Source organism: Felis catus, chromosome B1, assembly GCF_018350175.1.
Source record: "Felis catus isolate Fca126 chromosome B1, F.catus_Fca126_mat1.0, whole genome shotgun sequence".
Classification (NCBI taxonomy): domain Eukaryota; kingdom Metazoa; phylum Chordata; class Mammalia; order Carnivora; family Felidae; genus Felis; species Felis catus.
The window spans coordinates 152,048,613-152,070,057 of NC_058371.1; the positions used below are offsets into that span (position 1 = coordinate 152,048,613).

At 34.1% G+C, this 21,445-nt stretch overlaps 1 protein-coding gene across 7 annotated transcripts in view; it reads left to right on the top strand.

Annotated features, from left to right (window-relative positions):
- EPHA5 (EPH receptor A5) overlaps window positions 1-21,445 on the top strand; it is a 355,806-nt gene that overhangs the window by 258,206 nt on the left and 76,155 nt on the right. For 4 of the 7 annotated variants that reach the window (XM_023253073.2, XM_023253075.2, XM_023253077.2 and 1 more), the window contains 2 exons: window positions 5,857-6,016; window positions 14,232-14,337. In XM_023253073.2, coding sequence (XP_023108841.1) covers window positions 5,857-6,016; window positions 14,232-14,337 — 266 coding nt within the window. The remainder of the gene's footprint in view (window positions 1-5,856; window positions 6,017-14,231; window positions 14,338-21,445) is intronic. The other 3 variants (XM_023253074.2, XM_023253076.2, XM_023253078.2) reach the window with 1 other exon arrangement.

The following is a 21,445-nucleotide window of genomic DNA, read 5'->3' on the forward strand; positions in this document are numbered from 1 at the left end:
AAATGTTCTTATGTTGATTTTCTAAATAGGTGAATAAACTGTTAATTATTACTTTTGAAGTAGTCATCCTTCTAGGAATGACTTGCTGGTAGCATTACAAATGACTATTAGATCATTAGAGACCATAAATGAAGATACTTCTATTTCATAAAAAAATATATCCTCAAATACCCGTGAGACAAAATTATGTTGGGATAGGGGCACCTGGCTGGCTCAGTTGATGGAACATGTGACTTTTGATCTTGAGTTTGTGAGCTCAAGCCCCACAGTTGGTGGAGAGATTATTAAAAATAAAATTTTAAAAAATATTGTGTTGGGATCTCATTTATACTATTTGTTATAAAAAGTAAGAAGGTAAATCAAGGAAAATGTGGTTACATTAATAATCCTCACTGATTCTTGTTTTTCTGGGAGTAGTAGTCCAAATTGCATTGTAAATTCTAGAGGTCTACAATTTAAATGCATGCTGTATCCAAAAATAATTTGTTAAATTAAGGTTTACATTCCTTATTTACTTTTTTTATATAAATTTTAATATGGTATACTAACACAAAGCTGAATATGTAGACTGAATATTTTGTAAATATTTTAAGTTTCTAAATATTTATTGTAAATTGAGTTTATTTTTTAAAAAGCTGAAATGCATAATGGCATTTAAAAATAAATATGCCCCAGGGGTGCTGGCTGGCTCAGCCAGTGGAGCATGCCATCCTTGATCTTGGGGTCATGAGTTCAAGCCCCACATTGGGCATAGAGCCTTCTTTAAAAAAAAACTAGATAAATAAAAGGGAGTATTAAAAAAATCAGAGAAAAATAGCGGTGCACCAAAACTCTTTATTTGAATATACATCTTAGATGAAATAAAGTTCAACAGCAAGAGGACTAAACTTTGACAGGGAGTTATTTTTCTTTATAGTTTTTCTTCCCCTGAAGCAACTAGTTGAACCAAGGTTTGATTTTCTTTATTGTTTCTAATGATATTATCCTATTTTACCCCCTTATGAGTAATCTTTCATTGTTTTCACTATTACTCCTCAGCATATACATAAGTCTCATATATGTAATACTCAATAAATGCAAGGATTTATCATTTTTTTTCTGTAAGCTACTGCTTCCATTAAAAAAAAAAAGTTTCTCAACCAAGTGGTGGGGGAGTCTTTCTCTTAATATTCCTTCTAATGAATTTTATACATGTGGCATTATTTTCTTGAAAGTTCAATTTTTTTAAATATACTTATTTCATGAAAACTTAGTTCTGTGCTTAATATTTTATATTTAATGCTGTATTAATACATCCTATTATCTGCATAACTCAATGTAAGAAAGAATAATTTGGGAAAAATATTTCTGTACATAGTTTCAGTAAATGAATAGAAAGTTGCCCACTTACATCCGTTAAAAGCAGTGAAACCTTTATATAATATGTTATTTGGGGGAAGTCATTAACTTCTTTTGGTCAGTGTTTTCCTTTTTACAGTGAAAATATTAATTCCCAGAAATTTTTGCCAAGCAAAATTATTGAGCATACTAATAAAATACATGAAAGGTTTTTTTTTTAACACTTTCAGAAGGAGAAAAAAAGGATAATGAGTTTTTATAGCATGTATTGAGGTGGGGGTGCTTATAGGTTTCCAGAGCTCATTTTGAACCTTCAGAATGACACCACCGTTTTATTGGATGGCTCTTGTCCAGACACAGGTGGCAGAGCTTTCCAGGGCTCATGCATTTGCCAGCTGGCATTTCTGCCTGTGATTGCCCTGCTCTAATAGAGGTCATTGGGCCTCTCTGCTCCTGCATGGTGATGGGCCCATTGCCATCTCTTAATTAAAGGCAGAGGCAAAGGGAAGCTGCCCCTTGGCAGGGTGTTTGCCAGCTGGCTCCTTCTGCCCAGGCCCTCCCCTCGCTGCATGTGAACAGTGTTTGCTAAGCAGCTGGGGAATGTAGCTCATTTGCTCAGCAGGAGTATGAAGGCAGCAAAAGCCATTGCCCTGACCAGGATTTGGCAGCCTGATGGTCGTGGGTGTTGAAGATGTGTATGTAGAGTTTGTGATATGAAGGAAATTATAGTACAGCAATGACTAAAAGGAGTGGGACAGAAGCAAATTTTGGAAGCTACTTAGGTAATTCAAAATGTGCATTTTTGGTTTTCAATCCCTTAGATACATGCTTTGGTGAGTCCCTCTGATTATATAGCGTTTGACTACCCCAGAGAGACAAAGTACAACTAGAACTCAGATAAGGAACCACTGAGATACACATAATGTTAATATATAAATCAGAATGTTGTGTCATTTTGTGCAATTGATATTAGATCACGCATTATTTCAAGGAGCAGCATGCCAGTTTCCTTGTAATGGGAATTTCCCCCCTTTTTGGCCAAAGTATCAACTTATAATAATTTTACAAAACATATCAATTCTGAATTCAGTAGTTAGGAGTTTAATTTTTTTTATGTTTATTTTTGAGAGAGAGAAACAAAGACAGAGTGTGAGTGGGGGAGGGCACAGAGAGAGGGAGGCAGAATCTGAAGCAGACCCCAGGCTCTGAGCTGTCAGCACATAGCCTAACGTGGGGCTCAAACTCACGAACTGCAAATCATGTCCCGACCCAAAGTCAGACGCTTAACTGAGTGAGCCACCCAAGCATCCCTCAATAGTTAGGAATTTACAAGAAGGTTTTAATTTTTTTCTCTTTTTATTAAATTTGCCATCATGCTACAGACTCAAGTCAAATTTACCAGAAACTGTTATGTTATGGAGATTGAGCTTGGTGCTATTTACATCATCTCTATCTCCATCTCTATGTGCTCACACTGTGCTTGATAAATAATTCTTCCCATTTTAAAGAAGAAAAAATTGAAGTTGAGTTGTGTATCCATATTTACACTCTTCATTAGACAACAGCATGACTTGAATTCTAACACTGATGTTCCTTGTTCATTTATAAAAAAAAAAAAACCTTCTCCATTTCTATAATAAATGTTAACTTTTTTTTAAGTTTATTTATTTATTTTGAGAGAGAAAGAGAGAGAGAAAGCACACACAAGCAGGGGAGGGGCAGAGAGAGGGAGAGAGAGAATCCCAAACAGGAGTCTCAGTGTCAGCACGGAGCCCAGTGCAGGTCTCAAACTCACCAACGATGAGCTCGTGACCTGAGCCAAAATCAAGAATTGGAAACTTAACTGACTGAGCCACCCACGCACCCCAATAAATGTCAATATTTTATGCAAAAATCATAATTATAACAAATATATTAGAAACTTTGGTTTTGTCTAGATTTTTACACCAGCTTATCTTTAAAAAAAATGCAAGTAACATTTCTCACTGAAATTCTCACTAATCTTATTGAATATAATTCTTGCATATTCAGTCACAAGCTTGAGCAGCCAGAGAGCATGAGTAAGTACAATAGTTTCTAGTAATAGTTTACCTCTTTTAAAAGGAACACATCAAGAAATTGTGTGCTTTTTTACTGCTTTTTCCCTAGTGTAGAGAAGGGATAATAGAGTATATAGGAGAAAGTCAGTGAATGGGAATAAAGAAAAAGACTGACATTACTAGGTAAAATTTTATAGGCTTTAAAGACCCTAGTTTAAATTCTTTGTAAGACTCTAATAATATTTCTTATACCATAAAGATTCGGCAATTAAATTTAATCTGTGAATTAAAAAATTTAAAAAAAATAATTTTTCACATAGAATGAATCAGAAAGCCTATTTGCATTAGAAATTAGAATATCCCAGGCCCCTGGGTGGCTCAGTCAGTTAAGCATCCAACTTGGGCTCAGGTCATGATCACAGGGTTCGTGGGTTCAAGCCCTACATCAGGTTCTGTGCTGACAGCTCAGTGTCTGGAGCTTGTTTCAGATTCTGTGTCTCCCTCTCTCCCTGCCCCTCCCCCACTCGCACTCTGTCTCCGTCTCTCAAAAATAAACATTAAAAAAAATTAGAACATTTCTATTTAGATGGAAATTGGGATACATTTAACCCTAAGATAATTCTATATGTTTGACTATATTAAATGAAGAATGGTAAACCTGCTTTAAAACAAATAAATGCTAATAGGTTGTATAGTTTAGATTTTACTGGTGGTACATGTTCTGTAGAACATGACTGCCAGTGGACTTTGATGTGTCCAATTAGAAAAAATGTCAAATAATAATGGCAATGAAAACATAGCTTTATAGCTTATTAAATGTTTTCATGTGCATTACTTACTTATTCTTACAGTATCTCTATGAGACTATCCAGGCATCAGTTTCTAACCCAATCTTACAGATAAGGAAACTGAAGATAAAAGTAAACATGAACTTGTGTTATTTTAGCATGTGATTTCAGTATCCACACTAAAGTCACAACATGGCATGCTGCTATCGATTGTAAATTTCAAGGGAAGTTGAAGTTACATGCAACATGAAAGCATGGTTTGCATTTATTTTGCATTTTAATAGTGGTATTAAGATTAACTAATAACCATATTCCCTATTAGAGGTCTTGAGAAAGAATTGTTATATTGTTTTCAATTCTTTTTTCATTTCAGAAAAAAATCCTTTACATCTTATTCCCATTATATTTTAAAAAATAATCAATACATGTTTTTAATTATAAAATAAAATTCTCTGAAATATCTTGAAAGTGATGGTTTATAGTCATCAATCAAGATACTGTAACTAGAGACAGTTCCCACAAACAGAGGGAAAAAAATCTCTGACCATTATCTCTCATGAATTCATTCTTTAATATCCATCAGAAATGCATTAAGTGTAGAAACACCATCAGCCAAAAACAACGTTAGCCAAGAATTCACACAGAAAAATACAAGGGAGAAGAAAGTTCAAAACAGGGACTTTGTGTGTTTAGATCTTTGTAGGTCTAAGATTTTCTATTCAGTGTGGTAATCTCAGAGATAAATTACGGACAGTTAGTCTAGACTTTGGTAGCAGTCAAAATAGGAACAGTTTCCTATTTGTTTTCATTTCTAAAATTATCTTTACAGTGATTTTGTTTTCACTGCATCTCCATTCACTACTCATCCAGCTCAAACACATAAACGTGAAAAAATAGAAAGTGTTTAAAAATTAAAAAAAAAAAGTTTATTTGCAGTTTTTTCTTTAGTAATCCACTTGGACTTAATGAATTGAAATTAAATTTCTCCAGTCAAGTACTCATTCCTTCTCCCGAGCCCTAAATATAATTAGAAATGAAACTCACTGAAGATATAAAGCATAAGACTTACCTGGTGATATATGAAACATTGTCACCTTACTCCATGAACAGGCAACATGTTAGATGTGCTCCAATAAAATATTTATAAGAAACATACACATATGAATACCAGTACTAAAATAGAGTCTGTAAAATAATTTATCTCCTGCAGGGGTGCCTGGGTGGCTCAGTGGGTTAAGTGACTGACTCTTGGTTTTGGCTCAGGTCATGATCTCATGATTCGTGAGTTTGAACCCCACATTGGGGTTCGTGATAACAGTGTGGACCTTGCTTGGGATTCTCTCTCTCCCCCTCCCCTTCATGCTCTCTCTCTCAAAAAAAATACATGTTAAAAAAATTTTATCTCCTGAAAATCATATTTAAAAGTTTACAAATTTATTTCTGCCAAAGACAAGTATGGTGGATGAGTGGAGAACATGTTACCCACTAATTTTGAGTTCTAGAAAACACTTTTAGGTATCATATAGATAGCACACCTAAGATGTATAGTTTTTTTTTTCTAAAAGATTGTATGTGTACTAATAGCAAGTCTATTAGTTTCTGATTTATTTTCTGATTTATGATTCTAAGTTTTGTTGTCATTAGTAATTCACATGTTGACTTTTTTATTGTATGTACATGTGTAATCCAAGGACCAAGAAACCAGCTATACAATTATCAAATCTAAAGAAACAACTGTAACTGCAGAGGGCTTGAAGCCAGCTTCAGTATACGTCTTCCAAATTCGAGCACGCACAGCAGCAGGCTATGGTGTCTTCAGTCGAAGATTTGAGTTTGAAACCATCCCAGTGTGTAAGTCATTTTAATTACTGTCAACTCATGTCTCTGTAATGGTTACCAGAAAAGAGTCAGTGGATCAATACTCTCTCCGGGCATTCTGTCAGTCTCCTGGTCCTCTCTCTCCCAGGCATGACCCCTTCAGGTAGGAAGCATCTGTCATGCTATTATGGTAGGTTGGTAGGTTAACACATCGGTCCCTGCTCCTCATCACATTTAGTCTACTGGGAGATGAAACATCAGGAGATCCTTAAGAAATGTTTAAACCTTGCTTTTAAAGACTTTCCTTCCACGGCTGCCATACTTTATTGAATTATTGCCATTTATTTTTACTTGTTTTATTGAACAATGCTACCAGGCTTAGTCTTTCTATGAAAATTCTACAGGGAGCATTTGTTAGTATTAAGTTTGGCAAGAAAATAGTGCTCTCAGCAACCAATCTGATTGTTTTAAAATATCAACATCTCTGGCAGCATCTTTGAGTGAAGGATCTAGAAATGTTTCTGGAAAACACTTCTTGCACCATTTTTTTTCAAATAAAATAGCATAAAACGTTTTTCTCTTTAATGTCAAACAATTGATTACTTGTCCTAGAGCACGCATTAAAAGTAGGATTAGAAGAAGACAATAAAAGTTTTGTTATGAAGAAAATAACACTAGGAGTAGTGTGAAATGTCAAATATGTGGGTGTATGTATTTTCATTTAGTGGGTCACAATTAAGAATATTGGCTTTAGGGGCGCTGGGTGGCGCAGTCGGTTAAGCGTCCGACTTCAGCCAGGTCACGATCTCGCGGTCCGTGAGTTCGAGCCCCGCGTCAGGCTCTGGGCTGATGGCTCAGAGCCTGGAGCCTGTTTCCGATTCTGTGTCTCCTTCTCTCTCTGCCCCTCCCCCATTCATGCTCTGTCTCTCTCTGTCCCCAAAAAAATAAATAAACGTTGAAAAAAAAATTAAAAAAAAAAGAATATTGGCTTTAGTGAGTCACCATTACTAAGTGAATACTATCTTATCATTCAGGTATGTTAAGACAAAATTATCTGAAAATCATTATCTTGAACATACACTTTAAAGAGACTTTTCCTTTTTTTATGAATATAATTTATTGTCAAATTGGCTTACATACAACACCCAGTGCTCATCCCAACAAGTGCCCTCCTCAATGCCCATCACCCATTTTCCCCTCTCCCCCACCCCGCATCCACCCTCAGTTTGTTCTCTGTATTTAAGAGTCTCTTGTGGTTTGCCTCCCTCCCTCTCTGTTTGTAACTATTTTTCCTCCTTCCCTTCCCCCATGGTCTTCTGTTAAGTTTCTCAAGATCCACATATGAATGAAAACATATCTGTCCTCTGACTGACTTATTTCACTCAGCATAATACCATCCAGTTCCATCCATGTTGCTGCAAATGGCATGATTCCATTCTTTTTTATTGTAAAAAGACTTTTCTAATTGGATACTTAATTCATAATAATGATGCATGATGTTATTCATTGATTAGTTTTTAAAATTTATAATATTTAATTTATATTATACATAGGTCATAAAATTTTTATGATGGGCTTTTCTTTTTCATGTATATTATCACATATGTCATTAATATAGTCCTAAAACCAAATGCAAACATAAACACAGGAATGCAAAAATCTTTATTTTAGAAAGACTATTTAAAATGAGGATTTGGATGGAAAATCTTAAACTATTCTTTCTCAAGCTTTAGTTTCTATCTTATAACTGCATAGTATCCATTCTATTTTATTTTTGTTATGCATACAAATAAATATTTAAAATTGGCCCCGTATATCATTCCTTTTCCCAACAGCAATGTTAAAACACACCAGCAAATAAACCTAGCATGAATGAAACTATCCAGCCAATCAAGTTAGCTCTTTTCTCTTGTTTCTTCTAACATAAATTCTCTTGAAACTTTGAGACTATCACTGAACCTTTCTTAACTCCCACTCACCAAGATTTACCAACACTTTCATGCTTCTTTTATGATTTTTTCTCCAATTCATTACTTCCTTTTATCCATTTCTTACCTACTTGATTCAAATCTGTATAACCAAATTGCTGAAATAACGTTATTCTGTGTTTTAAATTATATTTTTATTAAGATAAATGTAGTTTCACATGAAGTTGTAGGGAATGATACAGAGTGAACTCTTGTACAATTTTTTCAGTTTCTCCCAATGGTAACATTTTGCATAACTATAGCATAAGATCACAATCAGGATATTGACATTGATGCAATCCACCAATCTTACTCAACTTTCCTTGTACCCTTTTTTTATGTGTGTATGATGTAGGCGTGTGTGTGTGTGTGTGTGTGTGCATTAAGTTCGATACAATTTGGTCAGTTGTGTAGGTCTTTATATCTACCATCATGGTCAAGATACTTCACAGTGCCAACACCATAAAGTTCCTTCAGGTTGCCCTATTATAACTATACCAACGGTCTTTGGGAGCAGCTCCTGTCCCATAACTAATCACTGACAACCACTAATTTCTAAACATTCATTTCTAAAATTTTGACATTTCAGAAATGTTCCATAAATGGAATCATACAATATGCAACCTTTTAGTTTAGAATTGACTTTTTTCACTCAATATAATTTCCTAGAGATTCCTGCAAGTTGCTTGCTTCTTTTTTTGTTGTTGAGTAGTATTCTATGGTATGTGTGGGCCACAATTTGTTTAACAATTCACCTATTGAAGGACATCTAGGCTGGTACCAATCTTTGCTAGTACGAGGAAGGTGCTGTGAATATTTATTGACATGTTTTTACATCACCTAAGTTTTCATTTACCTGGGATAAATACCCAAGAGTACAATTGCTATATCATATGGCAATTTTATGTTTAATTTTGAATTTTGTGAAACTGCCAAACGAGTTTCCAGGGTGGCTGTATTATTTTACAGTCCTACCAGCAATGCAGCCATGTATGAGTGATCAGTTTCTCCACATCCTCATCAGCATTTGCTGTTATCACTATATTTTTCTTTTAGGCATTTTGGACAGGTGGCTAGTGATATCTCATTATGGTTTTAATTTGAAATCCCTGTTGGCTAATGATGTTCACCATCTTTTCATGTGTGTATTTCCCACCCAGGTCGTTATAAATTTCCCCATTAATTCGTATGTGCTCATATTGCATATCAAAAATTATGGCTTTGATCAAATTATCTTAATCAAGAAAATGAATAGATAGTTACAGCTGTGGGAGAAAGACCCCAAATTTTCAGCCGGGCCTTCAAAAACCTTCATAATCTGGCTTTAACAAATCTTTTCAGATTCATGATTAACTATCTAAATATATAGCTAAAATGTGGAGAATATCTACACAATATGGAGTATGAGAAACAAAATGAGATAAGCAACATGACTTCTCAGTATATACTAGCTTAAAGTTCCCCGGGATAATGTAAGTATATAGTTATTGAAAAATAAACATTATTTACTAAAGAATATTAGTGTCTATAATTAATATTCTTTTAATAGTAGTGTGTTACATTGCCCCAAATTTGCTTTTAAGCATTCCCAAAACATTCCTTAACTATTCTTCCAAAAATACATCACGGATTAAAAAAATAGGAAATGTGAGTGACTAGAAATTTGTTATCTTTAAAGATTAAAAAACTTAATGATATATTAAAGTAATAATCATGGATTATACTGGGCTTATAATTTTTTTTCCTCTGGTGCTAAAGAATGAAAATGTATGAAGGCATTGACATTACCTCATCAATTCTATATATTTTCAAGTTAGTTGATATATTGGGGATATAATTGATGCTGTCAGGGCAAACAATGAACAAATAGTATAAAATCTTGATGAATTATGTTTTATTAGAAATAGCTCACAAAATAATTAATACATTTGAAATAAAAAATAATTAAAGCCCATCAAAGAACTTAGGAAAAGCTGCACATTTTTCTTAAAGTTTATTTATTTTTGACAGAGAGAGAGAGAGAGCAAGCATGAGCTAGGGAGGGGCAGAGAGAGAGAGGGAGACACAGAATCCGAAGCAGGCTCCAGGCTCTGAGGCATCAGCACAGAGTCTGACACAGGGCTCAAACCCACAAACCATGAGATCATGGCCTGGGCCGAAGTCAGATACTCAACTGACTGAGCCACCCAGGCACCCCAAAGCTAAACATTTTTTAAAAAATGAAAATGTATTATTGAAATTCTTCCTCATAGGCCCTTGATTTAATTATCTAATATACAAAACTAACTGATTTAAGTGAACGGTAGAGGAAAAAAGGTAAATGTGAATGTTTGTGATTTGGCATTATTAACAAAATATTTTCATAAAATGTATTAATCATTTGAAATTTTTAGTATGCCATTAAAAATATTTTATTGCAAGATAATATCCCATACCTAGGTGCATATTTTAATATATTGTTAGATTAGATCTTGTCAATTGTTAAAAATGAAGCATTTGACAGTACTAATCACCAGTATTTTTTTTTCTCAAAATTAATAGTTTGGTTAGCCAGAATTTGCCCTGTTTTTATCTCTACCTCTGATTAATCATGCCCCCTTTCTCCAAAATGATATCTCAGAGTTCCCAAAATGGCCCATTGAGACCAGAAAGATTTGTTAGAATTTGTTTAAAAGGGCTTTTGAAGTCTAGATGGAGAATTCGGGAATTTTTTTTTTAACGTTTATTTATTTTTGGGACAGAGAGAGACAGAGCATGAACGAGGGAGGGGCAGAGAGAGAGGGAGACACAGAATCGGAAACAGGCTCCAGGCTCTGAGCCATCAGCCCAGAGCCCGACGCGGGGCTCGAACTCACGGACCGTGAGATCATGACCTGGCTGAAGTCGGACGCTTAACCGACTGCACCACCCAGGCGTGGGGAATTTTTTTATAGGTAGTAGGCATTTATTAAATTTTTGATCAGAGAAACATGATCAAAGTGATATTTTTGGATGTTTATGTGAACACATAGAAGGCAAAGGGAACATTTATAAAACCAGTGAACAATAGTCCAGTAGATTTGAATCAAATAGGTGAGTGTTGGACAAAAGAAATATAGTTTGTGGGGAAAAAACAGAAGAAACACAAAAATGTTTGGTAATCAATGGCCAAGTAGGAGTTAAGAAAAATTCAGTGATAGTTAAAAGAAACCAGAAGAAAAGAGATCAAATTAGTCTGGTTTGTGGTTTGATTTATGGTGTTTATTTATTGATGTGTTTTTGTTAATGTCCTTGAGGTGGATGTGGTATAAAAATGCTATTTGTATATGAAAATGAATCCAAATAAAAGGAAAGTAGTTTTTGTTTTTGTTTTTGTTTTTAATAGGGTCATGCTTTGAAGTGAAGTAAAGTAAGAGTTGTAAATATAAATTTGGGACTCATGAGCTTAGAGTTAACTGATGTCATAAGCATAAAAGTACCCATAAGAGGTAGAGAGAAAAGGAAGCAGGAAGGGAGAAAGACAGAAAAAGATTAAAGAGTAAGGAGAGAAGTGTGGAGGATCAGGAGCATTCATCAGGAATTGTTCATGAAGATGTAGGGAGAGAATGTAGAGCCAATGGAACTGACAAAGTAGTGCTACAGTGTGGGGGAAAAGGGGAAAAACGCCTCATCTGATGTTCTATAAACCAAGACATAGCAGAGCCTCAAGGTTGAAGTTTATGTTCAACAAAGGCAAATACCTTATGATGCATGGTAAAGTAAATGGAAGAGTACTCATTGTGTTTAGCAAGAATGTCATGCATAGAACTCAAAGGCAGAAGAAGATAAGTTGCAGAGGGAATTTAATAATGTTGGTTATCAGATAATAATAAATAATAAATAAATAAAAATAACAATACTGCTAGATAACAATCAAGGTGTTAAATAGGAAAAAATAATTCGATAAAGCAGAAGATAACAATATGTAAAAATAATATCTACTAATTATTTAAGGCTGTCAATAGTCGGAGCACTGTGCTAAATATTATCTCTAAACAGAATTATAATGATCCAGGAAAATTATTCCTGTTTGGAGATTAATAAATGAGCCTTGATAAAGTTAAATACTTTGCTTTGGCCTATATCCCTAGTAAATGTTGGACCTGTTTTCAAATTTAAGTTGAACCAACATCAGTAAGTTTAGTTATAAGGATTTGTTTCCACTAAGAACAATTATCTATTCAGGCTTGGAGGTAGCAGACAAGTAGCCTATAATTGACTCCTGGATAAAAGATCTCCTGGAGGGAGACCTTAGAAGGAGCCAGGTCTTGGAAGAGATAGGAAGGGTTCTAACATTGGAGTTAGGTGAAGCAAAGGAAACTACATAACCATCCAGTTGTATTTAACCAGAGTTCAGACTTGATTGCTCTTTAATCTATACAGTTTAACATTATTGAAACATGAGAAATCGTAATAGATTAGAGTTTGAGAAAATGAGGAAGACTCATTATGATGATTTTGTTAGGAAATTAAGAAGAGAGAATAAAAAATATTGGAACAGCAGTTAGAGCCTAATAAAAATAACATTGAATGTATGTGGACCATGTCTGCATGATTTTTTCTAGAAACATTGCCTCTTGCCAAAAAGAAAATTAAAGAACCAAGAAAAGCAATGCTATAAGTAATCTGAGTTTAGAGACTAATAAAGCAAACCTTGGGGAAGGTTACTAGTGATAGTGGAGTAGCTTTGCCCTACGCATTTATACTGCTCAGCAGTTTTAAATTCCCTACCACAGATCTCAATATCAGAGAATAAAGGAGAAAATCAAGATAAAGAACCATTGAACTGCAACTATTATTATCCAAGAAAAGGGAGGGTAAGAACATAGATTTAGACTGTCATTAAGAGTCTTTCTTGTACATGAACAAGCTACTAGTGATATTGGGTCTGAAGACTGGTCTAAAAGATCCAATTGTAGATCAAATGCAAGAAGTGGTCAGAGAGTAAGTCAATTTTGGTTTGAAAGAATCAAGGGAGAGGTGACAAGAATAGAAAGGGAAGTGTTTGGATGTCCAAAACTATTGATGGGGCCAATAGCTGGTAAAGGGTTCTAGGAAGCAAAACAGGGAAATTATAGTTGTTATTACTCTTGACGACTTAAAATTGTTAAGAAGGGTAACTAATGCCACTCTGAATTAATCAAAGTGATGATTTTGTTAAACAATAGCATGGTATCTTATTGAGGGTTTCTTGAGAACATTTGTAAAATTAATTTTGCTCTGTAGCGTTCTTATTATAACACAGTGCAGATATCAGCATGAAAGAAATATCTCCATACTCATTTAGGTACAACTATCTTAACAGGTCCGTATTCCTTTTATTGTGGTAATTGTACAGTTAAAATATATAATATTTCATCTAAATCCATGTATTTAAAAAAAGATGATGTGGGGCGCCTGGGTGGCGCAGTCGGTTGAGCGTCCGACTTCAGCCAGGTCACGATCTTGCGGTCGGTGAGTTCGAGCCCCGCGTCAGGCTCTGGGCTGATGGCTCAGAGCCTGGAGCCTGTTTCCGATTCTGTGTCTCCCTCTCTCTCTGCCCCTCCCCTGTTCATGCTCTGTCTCTCTCTGTCCCAAAAATAAATAAACGTTGAAAAAAAATTTTTTTAAAAAAGATGATGTAAATGAATTTAATCTTACTGTAGACTTCTCAAAGTTCTAAGTGTATGTCTTGATATTTTTCAAAAAGGAGTCCCATATATAAAGTATACTCACAGATGATATTCTGCTAGAAATTACGATTTTTAAAATTATATTCAGAAAATGATATTAACTTCACTGAAGCCATAACCGCAATATTTTGGACTTCAACGTATGTCTATGGGAAAAAAGCCCTGTCTGAGGTGTCAAGATTTTTCTCCTAGAAACAGCCACATGCAAACTCTAAAATGTCAAATCTCGGATACTTAGCACCTCCTGTTTAGAGTAAGGGGTTTGGTATCAAGGACTAAGTTTCATTTTATCTTGCAAACCTAAGATCCCTAGATAAATACTATGCAAACAATTACATTCATTTTTTATGATGACAAGGAAATAATCAGTGACTTAGTGATTCTTTCAAATTTCCATTTGGAGAGTAAATATTTTCTCCTAAAGATGTCTTTTCAATTACACACCATTGAGCAGAGATATTAGGGGGAAATCTCGGCCAAGTGTGGGTGAATTGTTTAAACCATGCATCGATTACCGACTATTAAGCAGCTCTTATTTGAATGCATATGATCTCTTTAACCGCGGGCTCCGTTTTCTGTGTCTTCTATCAGCAGTTGCAGCCTCCAGCGATCAAAGCCAGATTCCTATAATTGCTGTGTCTGTGACAGTGGGAGTCATTTTGTTGGCAGTGGTTATCGGCTTCCTCCTCAGTGGAAGGTAAGAGAGGAAGCTGTGATTTTGAACTTTTGCAGCTGATCTCTTCTTTACCTTGATCTGACCATTTGGCTGTTAAGCACATCCCAAAACAAATCAGACAAGCAAATATGTCGGTAGATAACCACAATATAAGAGATATTTTTAAGCCTTGCCTTGTCCATATGAGGGCTAACATTTAAGCACACAATTTCTCCTTTCCAGGTATGCTCTCTTCACAAGAGTGATTAATAACTTGGTATTATTGATTCTATCTTTAACCATATTTTTTCTGATACAGTTTTTTAAATCTGATTCATTTTGTCTCAAAAATATTTATAGTCATTTCAGTTTTAGTGTTAGGGAAGACCTATGCCTGTGCCTGGTAGATACATAAGAATAATACTAATAATTCTATTTAGCCAGGATTCTTTCCTAACAGGGTGATGGATATGAAGCAGACACTCTGGAAAACAGAGAAATAAACAACCCTTTTTAATGACTGCTTTTATTTTCAGCTTCTGGATGATTTCAGCCCGACTACATCAATCATAGTGTGTACGGATTCGCAGTGAATTGCACTGAATATTGTATCAATAGATACATTAACATGTGTGTTGCACATCTACATTTTTTATTGTGAACAAAAACAAGAGGTAGAGACCCAAGAAGAACTTCTGTAGAAAGTATTTCCTGACACTGAGCTGAGCATAATCAACCTTCAAAAAGATTTTTAAAATAACAAGTAAATGAATCAAAGCATGAGCGCACTGTATCCCTACCACAAACATGTTTCCATTTTTCACTAGGCCACTGTCAGAAGGGACATTCAGTAATTAGTGCCATCCGTTTGAAAATGTGTTGGTGTTAGACTATTGCAGAAAACTTGATGAGAGTCTTCATGGAAATATTTAGACTTGCACAAATATGTGAAATTGTTATGTAAGGTCCAAAAAAAAAGGTCAGGAAATCAATATTCATATTAATTTTGTTACTGTTCTACTTACTTACTTTTGATTCTTCAGCACATATTCAACTCATAAATATACAGAATTGGGCACTATATATATATATATATATATATATATATATATTCTGCATATATATGCAGAATATACTGCATATTATATTCTGAAAAGATTTATAACTATAGCCTTAAATTATAGTAATTTATTTTCATAAAACATTGTTGAATATATTCCTTTGAACATCCTTTCTTTTTGTATATGAAAATTCCTTTTCTTCTAGTTCCTGTTTATTTAAGAATGTTCAAAATTTTCTTAAGAATGTGTATAGAAATCCATCACTTATGTTTAATGCTAGAATAGCAGTGATGCACTTTTAGAATTTCTAGGTAGGAAGCAGTTTGTGTTCTTTTGAGGACAGCTAGCCTATTGGACCAGAAAGCTGGCTGGCTGGTACCCCACTGTTCGTTTTTCTCTGAAGTCACCTGGGGAGAATGCTCTGATGATGTCCCTGTTTCCTGGGAGATAAAAATGTTGTCATGAAAACTTGCTCAGATTTTGGTCAAATAAGATAATTGTCTGGTAACTGTTAAGGAACCTTCCACATGATATGAGTTTTTTCTAACTCAAAAGGGTAGATAACTATGATACAATTGCAGAGCTGGTTTGTAATATCATTTCTTTACTTCTGACTGAGATATGAGTTGGCTTCTTCATTTCCAATAAATCCGGAAGTGTTAGTTATAGTTAGGAACATGAGGATTATAAGAAGATTTTGTATTTGTTATGTCCACACTTAGAGGAAGTGAATAAAACAGAAGGAAAGATCAAGATCTAGAATCCAATAAGGCTGTGTGTTTGAGGGTTTATTAAAGGACAAATCAAATATATATAGAATATATCTTATTGTATACTTAGCCACAGTATATTTATTTAACCTAAGTATTGTTAATATGAATTTACTGATGACATTCAGCTATGGTTTCTTTCTTACTTGTATGTGAATCAGCCACTATTCTCAAAATTTTTTCTTCCCCAACACACACACACACACACACACACACACACACACGTATACATATATACATATGTATACAGATACATATATATCTGTAGCATTAGATGAAGTGTTTGAGAGAAGATTCAATTTACCCATTACTTGGTAACTGAAGGATAGGAATGCTCTAGTGTCCATGTGCACACACACGCACCACATAAATTCCATATGTACTTGGATTTGCTGCATGAGAATAATTAAATTTTAGTGTAATTTCTCAGTTGTACTAGAATCCTACGCCCAAGATACAAAGCTTAATTTTTAACAGAACTAAATCTGTGACTTGCTAAGATAATTTTTTGTATACATTGTCTTGTAGAAGTACATTACTTTTTAAAAATAACAATACCTTATGAATTTGTGCATCATGTATTCATATTAAATTTTTCTTAATGGTACTTACTATACAGGGACTAGGAATTTCCAACTTAAGGGAAAACAAATTTTATCCCCCAAACTCTGAGATTTATATTTTTTTTACCAGCAATTTCTTTTGCATGAAATTTTCATTACTTCATTTTTTGGAATGGATATTCTTGAATTTAAGGGGGCATTTGTCTTATGATAAAAACATATCTGGCCATTTGTATTTTTCATGTATAAGTTATTTTATGTTGTTTTACATAAGTATACTTATTCAAAAGCTAAATTAAATGATTCTTAAAGGTCTTTGCCTATCTCATTCAAGACAATGAGCTTCATAATTTTTGTCTGGACTAAGAAAACCATATCCATCTCATAGTACCCAGTGTCCTGAATTAACTGAATAAAGATTTGTCAAATAAAGGAAAACATAAATGAAGAAATGTGGCCAAAACCTAATAATATGTGGGAAATTATTTATGAATACTGACAAATTATTGAAAAAAATCTGTTCTAGTAATGGTCTGAAGACATTAAATTATATATGTTTCTCCCTCCTGTCTTTGCCAAAATATGACTGATAAACATCCACAAAAATATAATGACTTTATTCTCTCACTCTGAACTTTTTTTTGTCACTTTTTAACCTCTTGACTATATTAAAAACCAGATATTTGCTCCTAGGTAAAATGTCTTTTAATTGCAAATAATTTGACTCCTCAGTGGTGATAAAGATGAATTAATTCTTATATATTGAAAAAATATTAATATCACTTGAATGTAATATATATTGGAAATTTATATCGTTTGGACCCTGGAGAAAGTACGTCTTGAAGACACATATTCACTGGTGATTTGTATTTCTATTCAGACCAGATAAAAAAAAAATGAGGATTATAACATATTGAATACTATGGGACTAATCTACTTCATAGAAAAAATTATCTTTTTTATTCTAAAATAAATTGAAAGATAAAACATAAATCAAATATAGAGACTTTCTAATCTTTTTAGGCTAAAATTGATTACACCGAAACCTCTTGGAGTCTTTCTACTTAGGTAGAATTTAAAATAATATAGGCAAATATCCATCTTGAAGGAAAAAGTTCCATTTAAAAAAACAGAAAGAATTATAACACCTTAGGATTCTATCAATCTTAGAATTTGTGTGATCTTCCTGTTTAAAGGTGCTAAATATTCCATAGAGCATTTTCTGCAGGGTTTAGAGTCTCGTTTTACTTTCTTCACCATTAATTTTAAATGGATTTTTTATTGCAGTACAAAACAATTGACATGTCCTTAGCAAACTATGAGCTAATTACCCTAGAATGGATATAAATTAAACCTCCTGATATGCACAGCATGTTGTAATTGTTTTTTAATCTTTCTCTTTTATCAGTAATGACAATGCACATTGATAACTTTCTTATTATATACTAAGTTTATTGAGTTTCTCCCCTTATATATACTACTTTATAGATATAAATTATTTAATAAACAAACTTTTCATCACTGATTGTCATCTCCACACTTCCAGTTACATGTTTGAGAAAGTCTTTTACAGTGTCCTTCTTCTATTTTCCTTTCCTTTAAAGATGATCTTGATTATATTAAGTTACTTTTTTTCCACCGTCTCCATTTCAAGCTTGAGGCCTAATTCTTGATTACTGGATACTTCTTAACCTGATATAAAGCTTAAATTAACAGGACCTACTGGTACTGAACATATAAAGGAAAACATCTTTCAGTGTAGAGAAACTATTTCTTCTTTGAACCTTGGTCAACATAGACAACCTGGTTTTAAACCATATATTTTAATACTTTGTTTCTGATCCCTTATTTATTACACACTCATGAATTTATTTTTTAAGAAAATTGCAGAGATTTGATTTTTATTTCAATCAATGCCACATGTATGCTCAGGAGTCAAAGATACAAACATTATATGGGGCACCTGGGTGGCGCAGTCGGTTAAGCGTTCGACTTCAGCCAGGTCACGATCTCGCGGTCCGTGAGTTCGAGCCCCGCGTCAGGCTCTGGGCTGATGGCTCGGAGCCTGGAGCCTGTTTCCAATTCTGTGTCTCCCTCTCTCTCTGCCCCTCCCCCGTTCATGCTCTGTCTCTCTCTGTCCCAAAAATAAACGTTGAAAAAAAAAACCTATTAAAAAGATACAAACATTATATACATGCACTCCCACACATTTCCACTTATTTTTGCATGTAAGTACAAAGAAGTTAAATCTGTTTACCAGTTTTAAAAATGGAAAACAAAATAAAAAACCTATGGGGTAGAAGAAAAGGTAGAAGAATTTCCTCAAGCTGCTTAACCTTGGATGTGATTTTAAGATTACTAATGTATGGCTTTAATACTATGATGCTCCTGAGATTATAAATTGAGTCTGAGTCACAGCTTATTGTAAAAATGATTATTTTCTCAGCGAGAGATCTCCCCTTGTTTGTCCTGTTCGTATTCAAATCCTGTAGCTCCATGTATGACCGCTAACTCTTATTTCTCTCTTTGTTTATTAAACAATTGGAACTCAATTGACTTGAAATGTCTCATAGTTTTCTGAGGCAAAAATTCTTCAGTGGATAGTGTACTTGAAGGCTAACCTATCAAAATTAAGATACTGAGACCATGTTAGAAATTTCAAGGAAAAAAAAAACTAGTAGATTTAGGTAAGATGTTGCTTCAGGGTTTTTTGTTTTTGTTTTTGTTTTTTTTACTTAAAAATACTATTAAAATTTAGCCTTTTGTAAATTGGTTCAAATCTCTTAATGTATAACACGTTGTAAATGACATATTCTTCAGATATTACAAACATTTATTGAACATCTGTTGCACATCAAACACCAAGATAAGTCCAGGCATGTGAAATAAGAAGATAATGTTCTTTTCTCAAAGTGTTTCCACTTTAATTTCGTGGTCAGATCAATGGACAGAATTTCATAAACAGAATTACAACAGCTATGGATAAAAAAGAGGGTTTAAATTAGAATCCTCCTAAATGGTAACTTTTTTTTTTCTTTGTACCACAATGGTGATCTGATTCATTAACTAAAAAAAAAAAAATGAGTTCTTATTACATGCCTGTCACATTTCTTATGTTAGGAAAAACAATGGTTAGGAAAAACAGTGGTTTTGATGGTAAAATCCACTGGACTTAGAAATTTTCCTTCAAACTTATTTGGAGTCAAAATAAAAAAAAATATGCAGGCATTTTGAGTGTAATTTAATTCAGACAAGTGCCAGAGCTCTGCCTACTTTTGATATCAAAGCATAATAGCTTCCTAAGTGAGTGATTTTTAAAGGGCATGAAGTATTATAAAACCTTCAGAGAAGCCTCTTTGCCTAATGGAATAACACAGTAATAATGTTGGTAATAATAAGTACAATAAGGTCTAGCATGAATTACATACTACCTACTAGGCATTGTTCCAAGGGTTGTACGTGTAATATTTCACACAACTATGTCTCAGTGTTAGTTCTACCTTCAATTTATGCTTGATAAAATTATCTTCTTTCAGTTTCTTGACCATTGTAAAAATGGTGCAGGCTTGAGGCTTTTGCACTGGCTCTTCCTGTGGCCTAGAGTTCCCTTGCCCCAGAGAAGCACGTGGCTTCCTCCAGCTTTTAAGTCTTTACAAAATCCCATCCTCTCAATCGAGCTAACTAAAATCATAGCCCATGATTCCTTCTGCTGCATATCAGATCTCTCTTACCTTGATTTGACTCTTCATGACACTTAATTGCCATTATATTACTAAAAGTATATTTCTTGTGTTAATTTTTTGTCTAAAGATCCAAGATGGCAGAGATCCTTATCTGTGGGTTATTTTTTTCCTTCTGAGAAAATGTCTAGAACATAAATTACTATATACAGTTAGTTATTGGGGACCTGGGGCTTGAATGCAGCTCTGACTTTAGGACTTAGTTCTTCATTAGACAGCTTCCCCCATGACTTGTAAAGCATTAAACTGTATGATCTTAGTGAAACTCTGAATTCTTGTATACAAAGTCACTGATTCTCTATTGCCAAAAATAATGGTATTAATTAACATTTAAAACCTTTGCACACTGATCAGCAATATATAATTCTATTTATTTATTTACTTACTTATTTACTTACTTATTTATCTTGAGAGATAGATAGAGACAGACAGAGCAGGAGAGGGGCAGAGAGAGAGGGAGAGAGAGAATCCCAAGTAGGCTCCACCCTGTCAGCACAGAGACCAACCTGGGACTTGAACTCACATACCTTGAGATCATGACCTGAGCCTAAATCAAGAGTAGGAAGCTTAACTGAATGAGCCACCCAAGTGCCCCTAAACTGGTCAGTAATGTAAATAAAACACCTTTTAGAAATTAATGCCAGTGATTTCTTGACACTAAGGTAAATAAATAATATATTGGATTGTAATGAATTATTCACCAGTCCTTCACTGGAAAATTGTACAGATAAGTTATTTATTCTAGAATCAACACATTAAATATCACCAACTTTATGACCATTCCTCATTTTGTGAAAACTGATTAATTTTGCCTCTGTGTTTCCTCAAAACTGTTTTTTTTCCCAACTGAAGTACTTTTAGTTCATCATTCTATATATGTCTCCTCTGATAGATATGTGCTCATCATGAATAAACAGATATTATAGTGTAGATTCTCAGTGAATGCCCAGTGATCTCATTATTGGAGGAATGAAGTTGGAGTTCGGGATTCCTGAAAATACCTTCCAGCATTACCA